Below are 16,792 nucleotides of genomic sequence, written 5' to 3' on the forward strand. Positions count from 1 at the left end.
CACTAAACAGCATCCAGGTTGAGGATTATAAATTACAGTAGGAGATAGAAAAGACATGTCAGAAGGGCAATGACATGATAACCATTGGGGATTTTGGATTTTAACATGAAAGTGGATAGGGAAAACCAGGCCAGTACCGGACCTCAAGAGAGAGAATTTATAGAATGCCTAGGCCCTAGGGGTTGGCTTTTTAGAACAGCTTATTGTTGATCCCACTAGGGATTGGCTGTGGTGCAATGATCTGGAGGTGATAAGAGAGCTTAAGGTTTTCACTTTGAAATTTGAGAAGGAGAAACTAAATTCCAATGTGTCAGTATTTCAGTGGAATAAAAGAAATTACAATGGCATGAGAGGAGAACTGGCCAGGATTGACTGCAAAGAGACACTAACAGGAAGGACAGCAGAGCAGCAATCGCTGGAGCTTCTGTGAGAAATGAGGGAAGTGCAAAACAGATACAGTATATTCCAAATAAGAAGAAATTTTTGAATGGAAGAAGGACACTACCATGGCTGACAAGTGAAGTCAGAGCCCAAAGTTAAAGCAAAAGAGAGGGCATACAAGGAAGCCAAAGCTAGTGGGAAGATAGGGGACTGGGAAGCTTTTAAAAACTTGCAGAAGGAAACTAAGAAGGTCATTAAGAAGGAAAAGATGAATTATGAAAAGAAACTGGTGACTAATATCGAAGAAGATACTAAAATCTTTTTTAAGTATATAAAGGGTAAAAGAGAGTTGAAGGCAGATATAGGACCAATATAAAATGATGCTGGAGATATTGTAATGAGAGATGCAGAGATGGCAGAGGAACAGAATGTGAAGGTGCTCAGGAAGCTTAATGGTCTGAGGGTGGATAAATCTCCTACACCTGATGGAATGCACCCCCGAGTTCTGAAGGAAGTAGCTGGATAGATTGTGGAGGCATTAACACAGATATTCCAAGAATTGATAGATTCTAGCATTGTACTGGATGACAGGAAAATTGCAAATATTACTTTGCTATTTAAGAAGGGTGGGAGGCAGCAGAAAGGAAACTATAGACCTGTTAGCCTGACATCAGTGGTTAAGAAGTTGTTGCAATCAATTGTTAGGAATGAGATTACAGAGTACCTGGAGGTACATGATAAGACAGGCCAAAACCAGCATGGTTTCCTGACAGGAAGATCCTGCCTGACAAACCTACTGCAAATTTTTGAGGAAATTACAAGCAGGGTAGACAAAGGAGATGCAGTAGATGTGGTGAACTTGGATTTTCAGATGGCCTTTGACAAGGTGCCACACATGAGGCCACTTAGCAAGATAAGAGCCTATGGAATTACAGGGGAGTTAAGAGCATGGGTGGAGCAGAGAATGGGAATAAAGGGATCCTATTCTGGCTGGCTTCTGGTTACCAGTAGAGTTCCACAGTGGTTGGTGTTGGGACTGCTGCTTTTTACGATGCATGTCAATGATTGGATGATGGGATTGATGGATTTGTGACTAAATTTGCCGATGATACAAAGACAGGTGGAGGAACGAATAGTGTTGAGGGAACAGAGAGCCTGCAGAGAGACTCAGGTATCTTAGGAGAATGGGCAAAGAAGTAGCAAATGAAATGCAATGTTGGAAAGTCTATGGTCATGCTCTTTGGTGGAAGAAATAAATGGGCAGACTATTATTTAGATGGGGAGATAATTCAATATGCAGAGGTGCAAAGGGACTTGGGAGTCCTTGTGCAGGATACCCAAAATGTTAACCACCACGTAGAGTTGGCGGTGAAGAATGTTGGCATTCATTTTCAGAGGTATAGAATATAAGGGCAGGGATGTGATGCTGAGGCTCTATAGGGCACTTGTGAGACCACGCTTGGAGTATTGTGTGTAGTATTGTGGGCTCCTTACTTTAGGAAGGATATACTGGCATTGGAGAGGGTTCAGAAGATTCATGAGAATGATTCCAGGAATGAAAGGGTTAAGTTACCATATGAGGAATGCCTGGCAACTCTTGGGTTGTATTTCCTGGAGTTCAGGAGAAAGAGGGGGGTCTCATAGAAACACTCCAAATGTTAAAAGGCCTGAACAGATTAGATATGGCAAAGATATTTCCCATGTTGGGTGAGTCTAGGAGAAGAGGGCCCAACTTTAGGGTTGAAGTATGTCCTTTTAGACCAGAGATACAGAGAAACTACTTTAGTCAGAGGGTGGTAAATCTGTGGAATTTGTTGCCACAAGCAGCTGTGGAGGCCAAGTCATTGGGTGCATTTAAGGCAGAGTTAGATAGGTTCTTGATTAGCCAGGGCATCAAAGGGTATGGGGTGAAAACAGGGGAGTGGTGACGACTGGAAGAATTGGATCAGCCATGATCGAATGGTGGAGCAGATTTGATGGGCTGAATGGTCTACTTCGTTTCCTATATCTTATGGTTATATATGTATCTTGATATGAAATTTACATTAAACTTTGATGCATAATCAAGGACCCCACCCACTCCCGACATTATCTTTTTTAACCCCATCCCATTATAGAAACATAGAAACCCTATAGCACAATACAGGCCCTTGGCCCATAATACTGTGCCGAACATGTACTTATTGTTGATATTACCTAGGGTTACCCATAGCCCTCTATTTTTCTATGCTCCTTGTACCTATCCAGGAATCTCTTAATAAACCCTATCCTATTCACCTCCACCACTGTCGCTGGCAGCCCATTCCATGCACTCACCACTCTCTGAGTAAAAAGCTTACCCCTGACATTTCCTCTGTACCTACTCCCAAGCACCTTAAAACTGTGTCCTCTCGTGTTAGCCATTTCAGCCCTGAGAAAAAGCCTCTGACTATCCACACTACCAATGCCTCACATTATCATATACACCTCTACCAGATCACCGCTCATCCTTCGTTGTTCCAAGGACAAAAGGCCAAGTTCACTCAACCTGTTTTCATAAGGCATGCTCCCCAATCCAGGCAACATCCTTGTAAATCTCCTCTGCACCCTTTCTATGGTTTCCACATTCTTCCTGTAGTGAGGTGACCAGAACTGAGTTCAGTACTCAAAGTGGGGTCTGGCCTGGGCCTTATATAGCTGCAACATTACCTCTTGGCTCTTAAACTCAATCCCAAGGTCGATGAAGGCCAATGCACCATACGCCTTCTTAACCACAGAGTCAACCTGCGTAGCAGCTTTGAGTGTCCTATGGACTTGGACTCCAAGATCTCTCTGATCCTCGACATTACCAAGAGTCTTACCATTAATACTATATTCTGCCATTATATTTGACCTACCAATATGAACCAAATGTTCATAAATCTTGCCTCTTGAGATCTTTTCCATCAACATACCAACCACTTAAGACTCACTGGTCTATAATTTCCTGGGCTATCCTACTCCCTTTCTTGAATAAGGGAACAAAATCTGCTAAACCTCCAATCCTCCGGAACCTCTTTCTTCCCCATTGATGAGGCAAAGTTCATTGCCAGAGGCTCAGTAATCTCCTCCCTCATCTTCCACAGTAGTCTGGGGTACATCTCTATGTCTCGTCCGATCCCAGAGACTTAACCAACTTGATGCTTTCCAAAAATTCCAGCACATCCTCTTTCTTTATGTCTATATGCTCAAGCTTTTCAATCCACTGTAAGTAATCCCTATAATCACCAAGATCCTTTTCTGTAGTGAATATTGAAGCAAAGTATTCATTAAGTACCTCTGCTATCTCCTCTGGTTCCATACACACTTTTCCACTGTCACACTTGATTGGTCTTATTCTCTCAGGTGTTGTCCTCTTGCTGTTTACATACTTGTCTTGGGGTTTTCTTTAATCCTGCTCGCCAAGGCCTTCTCATAGCTTCATCTGGCTCTCCTAATTTCATTCTTAAGCTCCTTCCTGTAAGATTACATAAGATTATAAGATTTACATAGTTTTTTGAACTTTCTGTAAGCTTTTCTTTTCTTCTTGACTAGATTTACAACTGCCTTTGTACACCACAGTTTCTGTACCCTACCATAATTTCCACCTCATTTGAATGTACCTACGGAGAACTCCACGCCAATATCCCCTGAACATTTGCCACATTTCTGCCATACATTTCCCTGAGAACATCTGTTCCCAATTTATGCTTCCAAGTTCCAGCCTGATAGCTTCATTTTTCCCCATACACCAATTAAACGCTTTCCTAACTTGTCTGTTTCTATCCCTTCCCAAGTAAAGGAGATAGAATTATGATCACTATCCAAAATGCTCTCCGACTAAGAGATCTGACTCCTGACCAGGTTCATTTCCCAATACCAGATCAAGTACAGCTTCTCCTCTTGCAGGCTTATGTACATATTGTGTCAGGAAACCTTCTTGAACACACCTAACTCCACCCTATCTAAACCCCTTGCCCTAGGGAGATGCCAATCAATATTGGGGAAATTAAAATCTCCCATAACAACCCTGTTATTATTACACCTTTCCAGATTCTGTCTCCCTGTCTGCTCCTCGATGTCCCTGATACTATTGTTAAAGTCTGCCCCGAGCTTTATAGGCTCATCAGGTTGGTGCTGATGCTGGTTTCCGTGGCATGAAGCGACTGAGAGTACGAGACTTTCCCCTGGTTAGGACACCAGTCTATCGTGAGGTTAACTCCCAGCATTTTGCTGGTACCCATTTACAGCTGGGTGGACTGGAGCAGTGTGTGGTTAATTCCCTTGCTCAAGGACACAACACACTGCTTCGGCTGGGGTTCGAACTCACGACCATCAGATCGCTAGTCCAACGCCTTAACCACTTGGCCACACACTATTGGGTGGTCTATAAAAAACACCCAGTAGAGTTATTGACTCCTCCTGTTTCAAATTTCCACCCAGAGAGACAATCCCTCTAAGATTTCCTCCTTTTCTGCAGCCGTGACACTATCTCTGATCAACAGTGCCATGCCCCCATCTCTTTTGCCTCCCTCCCTGTCCTTGCTGAAGCATCTAAAGCCTGGCACACTAAGTAAGCATTCCTGCCCCTGAGCCATCCAAGTCTCTGTAATAGCCACAACCTCATAGCTCCAAGTACTGATCCATGCTCTAGGCTCATCTGGTTTGTTCATGATGCTTCTTGCATTAAAATAGACACACCTCAAACCATTGCTCTAAGCGTATCCTTTATCTATCACCTGCCTATCCTCCCTCTCTCTCTGTCTCCAAGCTTTCTCTATTTGTGAGCCAACTGCCCCTTCCTCTGTCTCTTCAGTTCGGTTCCCACCCCTCAACAACTCTAGTTTAAACTCTCCCCAGTAGCCTTAGCAAACCTCCCTGCCAGGATTTTGGTCCCCCTCGGATTCAAGTGCAACTGGTCCATTTTGTTCAGGTCCCGCCTGCCCCAAAAGAGGTTCCCATCAGGCAGAAGATACAAAAGCTTGAATGCACAAACCACCTGGCTGAAGGACATCTTCTATCCCATTGTTATCAGAGTCTTGGACTGTCTCCCAGTTGAATAAAACAAAATGTTAACATTTTGACCTTATTGTCTGCCTGCACTGCACTTTCTCTGCAACCTTAAATCTTTGTTTTACATTCTGTTCTTAGATCATAGAAAAATACAGCACAGGAACATACCCTTTGTCCACCTAGTCCATGCCAAACCCTTTAAACTGCCTACTCCCCTTGACCTGACCTCCACAATACTACCACCTAAGTACCTATCCAAACTTCTCTGAAATGTTGACATCAAGCTCGCATGCTCCTTTTGTGCTGGCAAATCGTTTTACACTCTCATGACCCTCTGAGTGAAGAAGTTTCCACTTGTGTTCCCCTTAAACTTTTCACCTTTCACCCTTAACCAATACAAACACCAATGTCATGATGCTGTTAGTTGACTATAGCTCAGCATTTAACACCGTCAATCCTACAGTCTTCATCGATAAGCTGCAGAACTTGAGCCTCTGTACCGCCCTCTGCAACTGGATCCTTGACTTCCTTACTGGAAGACCACAGTCTGTGTGGATTGGTAGTAATAGCTCCTCCTAGCTGATGATCAACACTGGTGCACCTCAGGGGTGTGTGCTTAGTTCACTGCTCTACTCAGTCTACACCCATGACTGTGTGGCTAGGCACAGTTGAAATGCCATCTACAAATTTGCTGATGATACAACCGTTGTTGACAGAATCTCAGATGGAGATGAGAGGATGTACAGGAGTGAGATGTGTTAGCTAGTTGAGTGATGTTGCAGTAATAACCTTGCAATCAATATCAGTAGGACCAAAGAGCTGATTTTCAGAAATGGCAGGACAAGGGAACATAAGCCAATCCTCATAAAGGGCTCAGAAGTAGAGAGAGTGCTGAATTTCAAGTTCTTGGATGTAGAGATCTCTGAGCTGGCATAGTAGTGTAACCTTCAGCAGTATCATTGACCTGGGTTCAGTTCCTGATGCTATCTGTAATGAATTTGTACATTCTCCCCGTGACCATATGGATTTCATCTGAGTGCTCCGGTTTCCTCCCATGTTCCAAAAAAAATTATCTACAGCTACTATCATGTGGGCCTGCGAAGCTGGCCCAGAAACAACAAGACAATTATGGGCTGCCCTCAGCACATCCTCATCTATGTTGGTTGTTGGTGCAAATTGCATGTTTCTCTACATGTTTTGATGTACCTGTGACATATAACAGTAATTTTTTTTATCTTATCTCACTCTACAATATAACACTTTAGCTGAATTGATTTATCCTCCAAATATTCTTCAATCTGATGCGTCAATTAACACTACACCAAGCGTTGTATTCGGGAGGTTTTGTTGGGATGGGGAGTGTGAATGCTGGCTTTGTTACATCTGTCGCTCTGAATCTGCTGCTTTCTCTGAGAACGTAATGGAGTCTCTCCTTGTGTTCTATGCTCAGTAATCCGTGGGTCACCCGGTAACGTTCAAGTCTACAACCCATCACCGAACAGCCTGAACGTCCGCTGGACCAGCGCTCCAGGTCCTGTCCAGCAGTATAGGGTGGTTTACGCACCTCTGACTGGGACTCGACCCTCACAATACGTAAGTCACTGTACTCCAGCCTATATCAGTCCTGTAATAAAAAGTTCCAACTGATTATCTTGGAGCCTTCTGGAAAGCTTTGGCTAACTAAAGTCCATCTACACAAAACATAACATCTGGAGGAACTCAGCAGGTCAGGCAACGTCTGTGGAATTTAATAACCAGTTGACGTTTTGGGCTGAGACCCTTCAAGACTAGAAAGAAAAGGGGTAAAGAACTAACCCCCCCTCACCTTCCAGTCCTGATGGAGGATTTTGGCCAAACATCGAAGGTTTATTCATTTCTGTAGATTCTGCCTGACCTGCTGAGTTCCTTCTGCATTTTGTATGTTGCTCTGGATTTCTGGCATTGCAGAATCTCTTGAGGTTAAAACATAGCATCTGTCATCCACTGGTTCTTCTCTCACCCCTTTTCCTCACCTGCCTGTCGCCTCTCTCAGTTGACTCTCCTCCTTCCCTTTTTCCCATGGTCTACTCTCCTCTTCTGTCAGATTCCCTCTTCTACAGCCATTATGCTTTCCATCTCTCGCCTCTCAGCTTCTCACTCCATTGCCCTGCCCCACCCACCCACCTTCCCCCTCACCTGGTCTCACCCATCACCTGCCAGCTTGTGCTCCTCCCCCTCCCCCCTTCTTACTCTGGCTTCTTCCCCCTTTCCATCCTGATGAAGGGTCTCAACCCAAAACGTCGTCTGTTTATTCCCCTCCATAGCTGCTGAGTGAAGGAACATAGCAGGTCAGTTTAGCACTGTACAGGTAATGGAGGGAAAAAGCCTGTTGGAGAGCACTCTGGGGTTATTTAAATATAGCAGATATTAATTCAAGCAGGAAGTAGTCTTCAGTTTTTACTGTAAGTTGCAAGCAGTAAATTGAAGTTTCAACCACAGGCTGACCAACAAAAAAAAAGGGTGCCATAGTAGTGCAGCGGTTACTGTGACGCTGTTACAGCCTGGGGCACTGGAGCTCGTAGTTCAATTCCGGCATCCTCTGTAATCAAATTCAGACATTCTTTACTGTGTGCACGTTGGCTTCTGTTGAGTGTTCTGGTTTTCTTCACAGTCCCAAGACGTATTGGTTAGTGGGTTAAATGGTGATTGCAAATTGTCCTGTGATTTGGCTAGGGGTTAGTGGCTGGGAAGACCTGTTCTGCACTGTTTCTTGGAATCAAAAAAAAAAATCTTGAACGTGCTGACGTAGATGCGTTTTTCTGTCGAGCAGATGGTGGTACCAGGGAATGCCAACAACGTGCTTCTGGAACGCCTGCAGCCAGACACGCCGTACTCCGTGAACGTGGTGGCCCTGTACGCCGACGGGGAAGGAGGCCAGCTCACCAGCGACGGCCGAACATGTAGGTTGAGTACCCGTAATAGAATGTGTGAGTGTGGGGGTCTGCACTAAGGTGCGAACATCTGGAATCTGGTTTATTATCACTGACATGCAGTGCTGTGTAAAACTCTATCCATAGCTCGGGTGCTGCAGACCTGCACAGTACTGTATTTGTCAATGTGGAGTTTCTGAATCTGATGGGAGCAAAGGATATTGGGAATAGTGAGGATGGAGCACCCCAGGAGGAGTGTGGGACAGGTGGCAGAGCAGTGCCATGGGCAGCAGGTGGTGCTAGTGTAGACTCTCCCATCCCTGGGACTCTAGGCAAGGTCACTTGATTCCAAATAATTGGTTTATTGATTATTACAGAATGTCTTTCTGACACTTTCTGCTTCCTCCCCTCTCCCTTCCCTTTTCCAAACTATGATTCCCCTCTCCCTGCCCCATCCCACTCTCAGTCCACAACAGACCCATATCAGAAACAAGTTTATCATCACTCACATAGATCATGAATTTATATATATATTTATATGTATGTGTGTGAGTGCCTAAGACTTTCGATTTGTATCACAAGATCTGTTGCTTTATAGCAGCAGGACTGTAGAATATGTAAAATACCAGTCTACCTGCCTTTAAGCACATAGATATGTTTACAGAAAGGTGCAGAAAAGGACCAGTAACATCATGAAGGATCCCACCCACCCTGCTCAAGGGCTGTTTGCCCAACTCCCATCAGGGAGGAGGCTGCGTAGCATCTACGCCAGGACCACTAGACTCAAAAACAGTTACTTTCCCTAAGCTATCAGACTGATCAACACCCCCACCCATTAACTCACCCCACCACCACTCAATAAATAAATTTATATTTCTTGTGTTTTTCTTTATGCTGCATTGGGATCCGGGGTTACAATCGTTTTGTTCTCCTTTGCTTTTGTGTACTGAAGAGTGACAATAAGCAATATGGAAACTTAAAATATCTCTATGAATTACAATAAGAAATAGAGAAAGCAAATAAATAGCACACACAGAGAGGAAAAAAAATAGTGAGGTAGTGTTCATGGGTTCATTGTCCATTCAGAAATCGGATGGCAGAGGGGAACAAGCTGTTCCAGAAACATTAAACGTGGGTTTTCAGGCTCCTGTACTTCCTCCCTGATGGTAGCACTGAGAAGAGGGCATGTCCTGGGTGATAGGGGTCCTTAATGATGGATGTTGCCTTTTTGAAGCATCGCCTATTAATGATGTACTCGCTAGTGGGGAGGCGAGTGACCATGACGGATCAGGCTGAGTTTACAACCCTCTGCAGCTTTTTCCAGCCCTGTGCAGTGGCCCGTCCATACCAGACAGTGATGCAACGAGTCAAAGTGCTCCCCACGGTCCATCTGTAGAAACTTGCCAGCGTCTGGTGACATAAGAAAATAAGTTAGCACATTCCTGCAATATTGCATCTATTATTTTCATGTTTTCATTTCTCCCAGTGTAATCATTAGAAAGGAGTGAATCCTTGCTTGGTGAGGAGAAGATGGAAGCATATTATAGATGTATACAAGTACACCTGCACCTTCTCCCCACCCCCCCCCCCCAGTTTGGTGCCAGATTTCATAGAATCACGGCTAACTAGATTACAGCCTCGATTCTGCTCATACATTGAAAGACTGTTCTTGCACCACCCTTTTATAAAAGGCCGATCCTGATTCACAAATCCTGGAGAGAAAAAAAGACATTAATGACAGGTACGATTCAGGAGAAACACACACACAACATGCTGGAGGGACTCAGCAAGACAGGCAGCATCCACGGAGGAGAGTAAACAGTTGATGATTTGGACCGAGACCCATCATCAGGACTGGAAAGGGAGGCTGCAGAAGCCAGAATAAGAATGTTTGGGGAAGGGGAAGGAGTACAAACTGGCAGGTGATAGGTGAGACCCAGGTGAGGAGGAAGGGAGGTGGCTAGGAGACGGGTGATGAAGCAAGAAGCTAGATGGTGATAGGTGGAAGAGGTAAAGGGCTGAAGAAGAAGGTATCTAATTGGAGAGGAGAGTAGACCATGGGAGAATAAAGAGGGGCACCAGGCGGAGGTGGTGGGCAGGAGAGAAGAGAAGGGGCGAGAGGGAACCAGAATGGGGTATGGAAAAAGAGAGAAGGGAAAGCGAATGATAATGTATCAGAAGTTAGAGAAATCGATATTCATGCCTTTAGGTTGGGTGTATGGAACTAGGTAGATAGGAGATGTTTCAAGGGTATCTACTAAAGATGGGTAGATTGAACAAGCAGACTGGGCAACAATGTCCTCTCCCTCCCCTCAACTTCTTCTTCTGGCTTTTGCCCTCTTCCTTTCCAGTCCTGATGAAGGGTCGTGCGTGGCCAAAAATGTCGACTGTTTATTTCCCTTCATAAATTCTGCTTGACCTGCTGAGTTCCAACAGAGTTTTGTGTGTGTGTTGCTTGAGATCTTTAGAATATCTTTGTGTTTAGGAACCATGTGAAATTTTTCAGCTGAAAGTAATTCTAATTCAAGCAAGGGATACTCTCTTTGGAGTGAAGGAGGAGAGGCAACTTGACAGCAATATATAAGATTATTGGAGTCATAGAAAGATAGAAAGCCTACAGCACAATCCAGGCCCTTCGGCCCACAAAGCTGTGCCAAACTTGTCCTTCCCTTAGAAATTACCCAGGGTTACCCATAGCCCTCTATTTTCCTAAGTCATTATTGGAAAGGAGAGCCAACAACTTTTTCCCAGGGCGGCACTGGCCGAACCCAGAGGACATTGTTTAAGGTGAGTGGAGGAATGTTTAGGGGAGATGACACAGGTAGTTTTCTTGACAGAGAGTGGTGGTTGATTGGGGTCATGATACAGCCGAACACATTGAACATAGAACCAGTGCAACACAATGCAGGCCATTTGCCCACAATGTTGTGCCAACCTTTTAACCTACTCTAAGATCAATCTAACCCTTTCCCCTCATATAACCTTCCATTTCAACTCATCCATATTCCTTTCTAACAGTTTCTTAAATGTCCCTAATGCAGGTACCTCTACCACACATCCACCACTCTCTGTTTAAAAAAAAACTTACCTCTGATGTCCCTCCTATACTCTCCTCCAATCACCTTAAAATTATGCTCCCTCATTTGTACTCTTGGAAAAAGTCTCTGACTGTCCACTCTATCTATGCCTCTTATCATCTTTTGGTTGGTTATCCATCATATCCAATGATGACTGAAAGGACCTGTGGGGGAGCGATTTTAAAGTTGAAGATCTGTGGTATCATCTTGTACACTTCTATCAACTCACCTCTCACCCTCTAATTAGGTAGATTTGGGACATTAGAGACATTTAAGAGACTCAGATAGGCACATGGGTAAAAGAGAAAAAGGTGAGGCTGTGAGCTATGTAGGAGGGGAAGGGTCTGATTAATTATAGAGTAGCTTTATATAGATCAGCATAACAATGTAGGCCAAACTGTTCTGTACTGTTCTATGTTCTTTGTTCTACTTGCTAAGAGTTTTAAAAGGTTCACTTGTTGTTCAGACCAAACATTACAATGGGGAAGAAATGTGGTCTATGTGTCTTTAGCCATGGAACGATTGTTGGTGCCAGATGGGGTAGTTTGAGTATCTCAGAAACTGTTGATCTCCTGGGATTTTTACACAAAACAGTCTCTGGAGATTATATAAAAGATAGTGAAAAACAGAAAGAAAAATAGCCAGTGAGTGGCTATTAAGTGGGAAAAAATGCCTTGTTAATGAGAGAGGTCAGAGGAGAATGGCCAGTCTGTTTGAAGTTGACAGGAAGGTGAGAGTAACTCAAACAACCACGCATTACCACAGTGGTGTGCAGAAGAGCATCTCTGAACACACATCACATCGAACTTTGAAGTGGATGGGCTACAGTAGCAGAAGACCGTGAGCTTACAGCAATGCACAGAGTGGCCACTTTGTTATGCACAGGAGGCATCTACATAAAATAGGCACAGAGCGTGCAATTTCCCCATTCCTCCCTTCACTTTCAATAAAGACAGTACGTATCTACTTCTGCCCAGTGACCACCAGAACAAATAAAAGATTCAAAGTACGTTTATTATCAAAGTAGGCCTACAGTATACGACCCTGAGATTTGTCTTCCCACAGACAGCCTTGAAACAAAGAAACACCATGAAACCAGTTCAAAGAGAACATCTCACACCCAACGCGCGAGAGAAAGAACAGATCTCGCAAACGGCAAAAAGTGAGCGAATAACACACAGGATATTAAACATCAAGCCGCAGGGTACTTCAGACAGTCTAGGAATATCCAGTTCGGCCCAGTTCATTTTAGGGCTGTCATGCATTAGCTGCAGAGCCAATCTGCCCCCATCAAAAATCCCACAAAATAGCAATAAAAGAAGGAGTCACCAGAAAAACATGGTAACATGAACTGCACAGTCCTCTAAAAATGAGTCCAGTCCACAAACCGAGCTGATTAAGCCTTGCCCAAGACCTAAAAATCCGGCACCTTCCTCCAGCAGCAGCGAGGGAGAGGGAGACCGGTCAGGCACAGGCAGAAAATCAATCTCTCTTGGAGCTAAGAGAGAGATTAGTACAGACACAGCAAGAGCTTTCTCTGCGTCCTACCTGCACTCATAATATCTGGGAGCAAGTGATTGTTTTACATCTGCTGAGGAGGTCTCTTCTCCTCTGTCTATGTGGCGAGGCAGGCCAACTGTGCTCTCCCATTTCTCCAACGAGCTGCCAAATGCCTGATGGTGCAGTTAGTATTGGCGAGCTCAGGAATAATATTCCTATCGTGTTCTGAATCTGTCTAGGTATGTGGTAAATATATCTGAGTTGTTAGTTTATTTAAAATGAGGGGTCTCACAGCCCGGGAGGATTTTCATGGTAATGTTATGCTGTTTGTGCTTCTCACAGCCCTGGTAAAAGAGCCAATGTAATCAAAGGCCCCGCCAACCCTGGACATACTCTCTACTCCCCTCTCCCATCAGATAGAAGATACAAAAGCCTAAAAGCACGTACCACCAGGCTCATGGACAGCTTCTACCCCACTGTTACAAGACTCTTGAATGGTCTAATAACAGGGGTAATGGTCTGAAGCAATTACAAAGAAGGCATAACAGTGGCTATATCTCATTAGGAGTTTGAGAACTGGTATGTCACCAAAGCCACTTGCATCTTTCTACAAATGTACCATTCTGACTGGTTGTATCACCATCTGGTATGGAGGGGCCACTACACAGGATCAGCAGATAGTTGTAAATTCAGCCACCTCCGTCTCAGGCACTGGGCTCCCCAGCATCAGTATATTTTCAGAAGGTGATGCCTCAGAGAGGGGCTATCCACAATTAAGGACCCCCATCAACCAGGACTTGCCCTCTTCTCATTGTTACCATCAAGGAGTGTGCCTGAAGAGACACACTCGGCATTTCAGAAACATCTTCTTCCCTTCCGCTATCAGGTTTCTTAATGAGCAATGAACCCATGAAAAGTACCACCGTGTATTTGTTCCTCTCTTTGTGCTGCATTGCTTAATTTGTGGGTGTGTAGCTGTGTAGGTCTAGGGAAGACGATCAGACAATCTCTGGCTCCATCAACCTTATGAGATTGAGATGCAAAACCTCCTGATTGTGTGGATGCTGTGTGATGTGTTACCCTGTTACAAATCAGTGCCATGAAATACCAGATAGTATACCTGATATGCAATTAAGTGATTCAGCTTCATAATTTTTAATTTGACTAAAGTAAAACTAAAAAGGGCCCATTTTAATGACATAGTCTAATGTGCAAGTTGGAGCTCACAGTTTCCCTTCCACTGGTCCTCCATCGATTTCCCCGGGCCTCATCAACTCCCGGTCCCACTCCGAGTCCACTCCTTTCTGGTGTCTACGACCTCTCCGTTCTGGCGTCTTCTCTCTCCATCTTCCACCAAACAAAAGACCCAGATCACCTCAGTCACAGGCACACAATAAGAGAAAAACACTCCCTTCATTGAACAGCGCACATTCCAAGCCCCCGTTATCTCTAGCCATAACCCAAAGTCCAATCCAGGTGTAAAAGGCAGCGATATAGCTCCCCAAAGCAGCAGAGGCCACACTCTGTTGATAAAAACTGGGACAACTCAGTTCTCAACTCTGCCACGATCTCCTCTACCACTCTCCGGAGCAGGCTATCTGTGGACACTTCACTGCAGGGAACAACTACTGAGGACTGTACCCTGCTGGCGGATAACACTGCATGCCCATAATTCACTTACCCTAACTGTACGTCTTTGAAATGTGGGAGGATCTGGAAGAAAGCTATGGCATCGTGGGGAGAACCTACAAGCTCTTTACAGGCAACAGTGGGAATTGAACCCGAGTTATTGATCTCTGTCAAGTGCAGTAAACCAATTGTGCTAACCACTACACACCATGCTGACATCCCCCCATATGTCCTCAGTGGTAGAGATTATTTTGTATGGATGGCATCCAAAATGGTTTTTCACTGCACACAGTGCATGAGCCAATAATATAATAAATCTGAAATAATAAACCAGTATTATTCAACCCCTTGGTCAGTATATTGTCACATCATGGAAAAGGCTTCATCCAGTGCGGTTATTAGACAAAAGACATCCTGATATGATGATAGTTAGGAATTGAATCTTCATGGGCCAAAGAAATATGTTTCACTCAGACAGGGACGTGGATGTTAATACATAGAACGCAAAACTCAACAGCATAGCACAGTAGATATTGACTTCCTCTTCTGGTGAACACATTTCACCCCTTCCTCTATTGCCCTCTCTGACCTTTCACTTCTTCTCACCTACCTATTACATCCCCTTGGGTCCCCTCCTCCTTCTCTTCCTCCTGTTGTCCACTCTCCTCTCCTTTCAGGTTCCTTCCTCTCCTGCCATTCTTTCTCAGCCACCTGACTTCACCTATCACCTTCCACCTAGCATCTTTCCCCTTCCCTCACTTTCTCATGTCTTAAGTACCTCTGACGTATCTGCCTTGGGAGTGTGATCCATTGACTACATCTCTCAGTGTAAAACGATTACCTCTGACATCCCATCATCCTGGACTTACCTACAATCAGCTTGAAGTTAATTCCCCCTTGTGTAAGCCATTTCAGTCCCAGGGAAGAGTCTCTGGCTGTCCACTCTGTCTATGGTATTTCCAAGAGATGTTGAAGCAGGCTGAGATTTATTGGGAGCCGCACCATTACCTGTGGACGTTGAAAATTCAAGCCGTGATGCTTTTATGTTTGCAAAGAAACTATCCAGCCTGACTGCATCTTCCAGACCTAATTCCTACTTAATATGCAACGTATTTCTCCGATGAGTTAGCATTCTTCAACATGGTTTATTTTGCATAACGTCCCCGTGTGAGAGCACCTACACATTTTCATTTGCTCTGAACCAAAGGGGGCTCACGAGAATGATTCTGGGAATGAAAGAGTTAATGTATGAGAAGCGTTTGATAACTCTGACCCTGTATCTGCTGGAGTTTAGAATAATGATGAAGGATCTCATTGAAACCTGCTGGGTATTGAAAAGCCTAGATAGAGTGGATGTGGAGAGGATGTTTCCTATAGTGGGTGAGTCTAGGACCAGAAGGCATAGCCTCAGAATAGAAGGATGTCCTCTTAGAATAGAGATGAAACTGAATTTCTTTATCCAGAGGGTAGTGGGTCTGTGGAATTCATTGTCATGTACAGTCGTGCTGGCCAAGGCAATGGGTATACTTAGAGCAGAGGTTGACAGGTTCTTGGTTAGACAGGGCATCAGAAGTTACAGAGAGAACACAGGAGAATGGAGTTGAAGGGGATAAAAGATGGAACGGTGGACAGACTCGATTGTCCCAGTGGTCTAATTCTGCTTCGGTGTATTCTGGATATATTTATTTCTCTGCAGTGAGCCGGAGTGGGCCACGAAACATGAGGGTGTATGATGCGACCACCAACACTCTGAGTGTGAGCTGGGACCACGCGGAAGGGCCGGTCCAACAGTACAGGATTGTATACGCTCCAACAGTCGGAGACCCAATTGAGGAGTTTGTAAGTATCATCTTTCATCTGGCATACAGCCTCAATTGTAAATAAAAAATTGTCTGCTTAAATTCCATTGTTTGGATGTCCACAGAAGCATGGCTCTATGAGTCCACTGGGGAAGCTGAAGAACTGTGTGTGTGTGTGTGTGTGTGATGGAGGAATGGACTTGTTTCGCTGTGGAATGGTCCATGTTCCAAGCCTTCCACAGTAATGCTCCCCAACTCTTCCTGTGCTACTTTGACAATGTATCCATGCTGAGCTCATCAACTTTGCCTTGCCGTTAAATTCACTTGGTCCATTTCTGACACCTCGCTTCCCTTTCTCAATCTGTATCTCCACCTCTGTCTACCGAGATCTTTTATAAACCTTCTGACTGCACAGCTACCTGGACTCTTCCCACCTTTTCTCCTGTAAAAATGTTATTCCTTTTTCTCAGTTCCTTTATCTCCACTG

General features: G+C 44.5%; 1 protein-coding gene across 4 annotated transcripts in view; it reads left to right on the top strand.

The window, feature by feature from the left end:
* Nucleotides 1–16,792, top strand: part of LOC132402615 (collagen alpha-1(XII) chain-like) — a 380,160-nt gene that overhangs the window by 200,804 nt on the left and 162,564 nt on the right. For all 4 annotated transcript variants that reach the window (XM_059985520.1, XM_059985521.1, XM_059985523.1 and 1 more), the window contains 3 exons: nucleotides 6,842–6,984; nucleotides 8,201–8,330; nucleotides 16,203–16,345. In XM_059985520.1, the coding sequence (XP_059841503.1) occupies nucleotides 6,842–6,984; nucleotides 8,201–8,330; nucleotides 16,203–16,345 (416 nt within the window). The remainder of the gene's footprint in view (nucleotides 1–6,841; nucleotides 6,985–8,200; nucleotides 8,331–16,202; nucleotides 16,346–16,792) is intronic.

This window comes from Hypanus sabinus, chromosome 12, assembly GCF_030144855.1.
Source record: "Hypanus sabinus isolate sHypSab1 chromosome 12, sHypSab1.hap1, whole genome shotgun sequence".
NCBI classification, from domain to species: domain Eukaryota; kingdom Metazoa; phylum Chordata; class Chondrichthyes; order Myliobatiformes; family Dasyatidae; genus Hypanus; species Hypanus sabinus.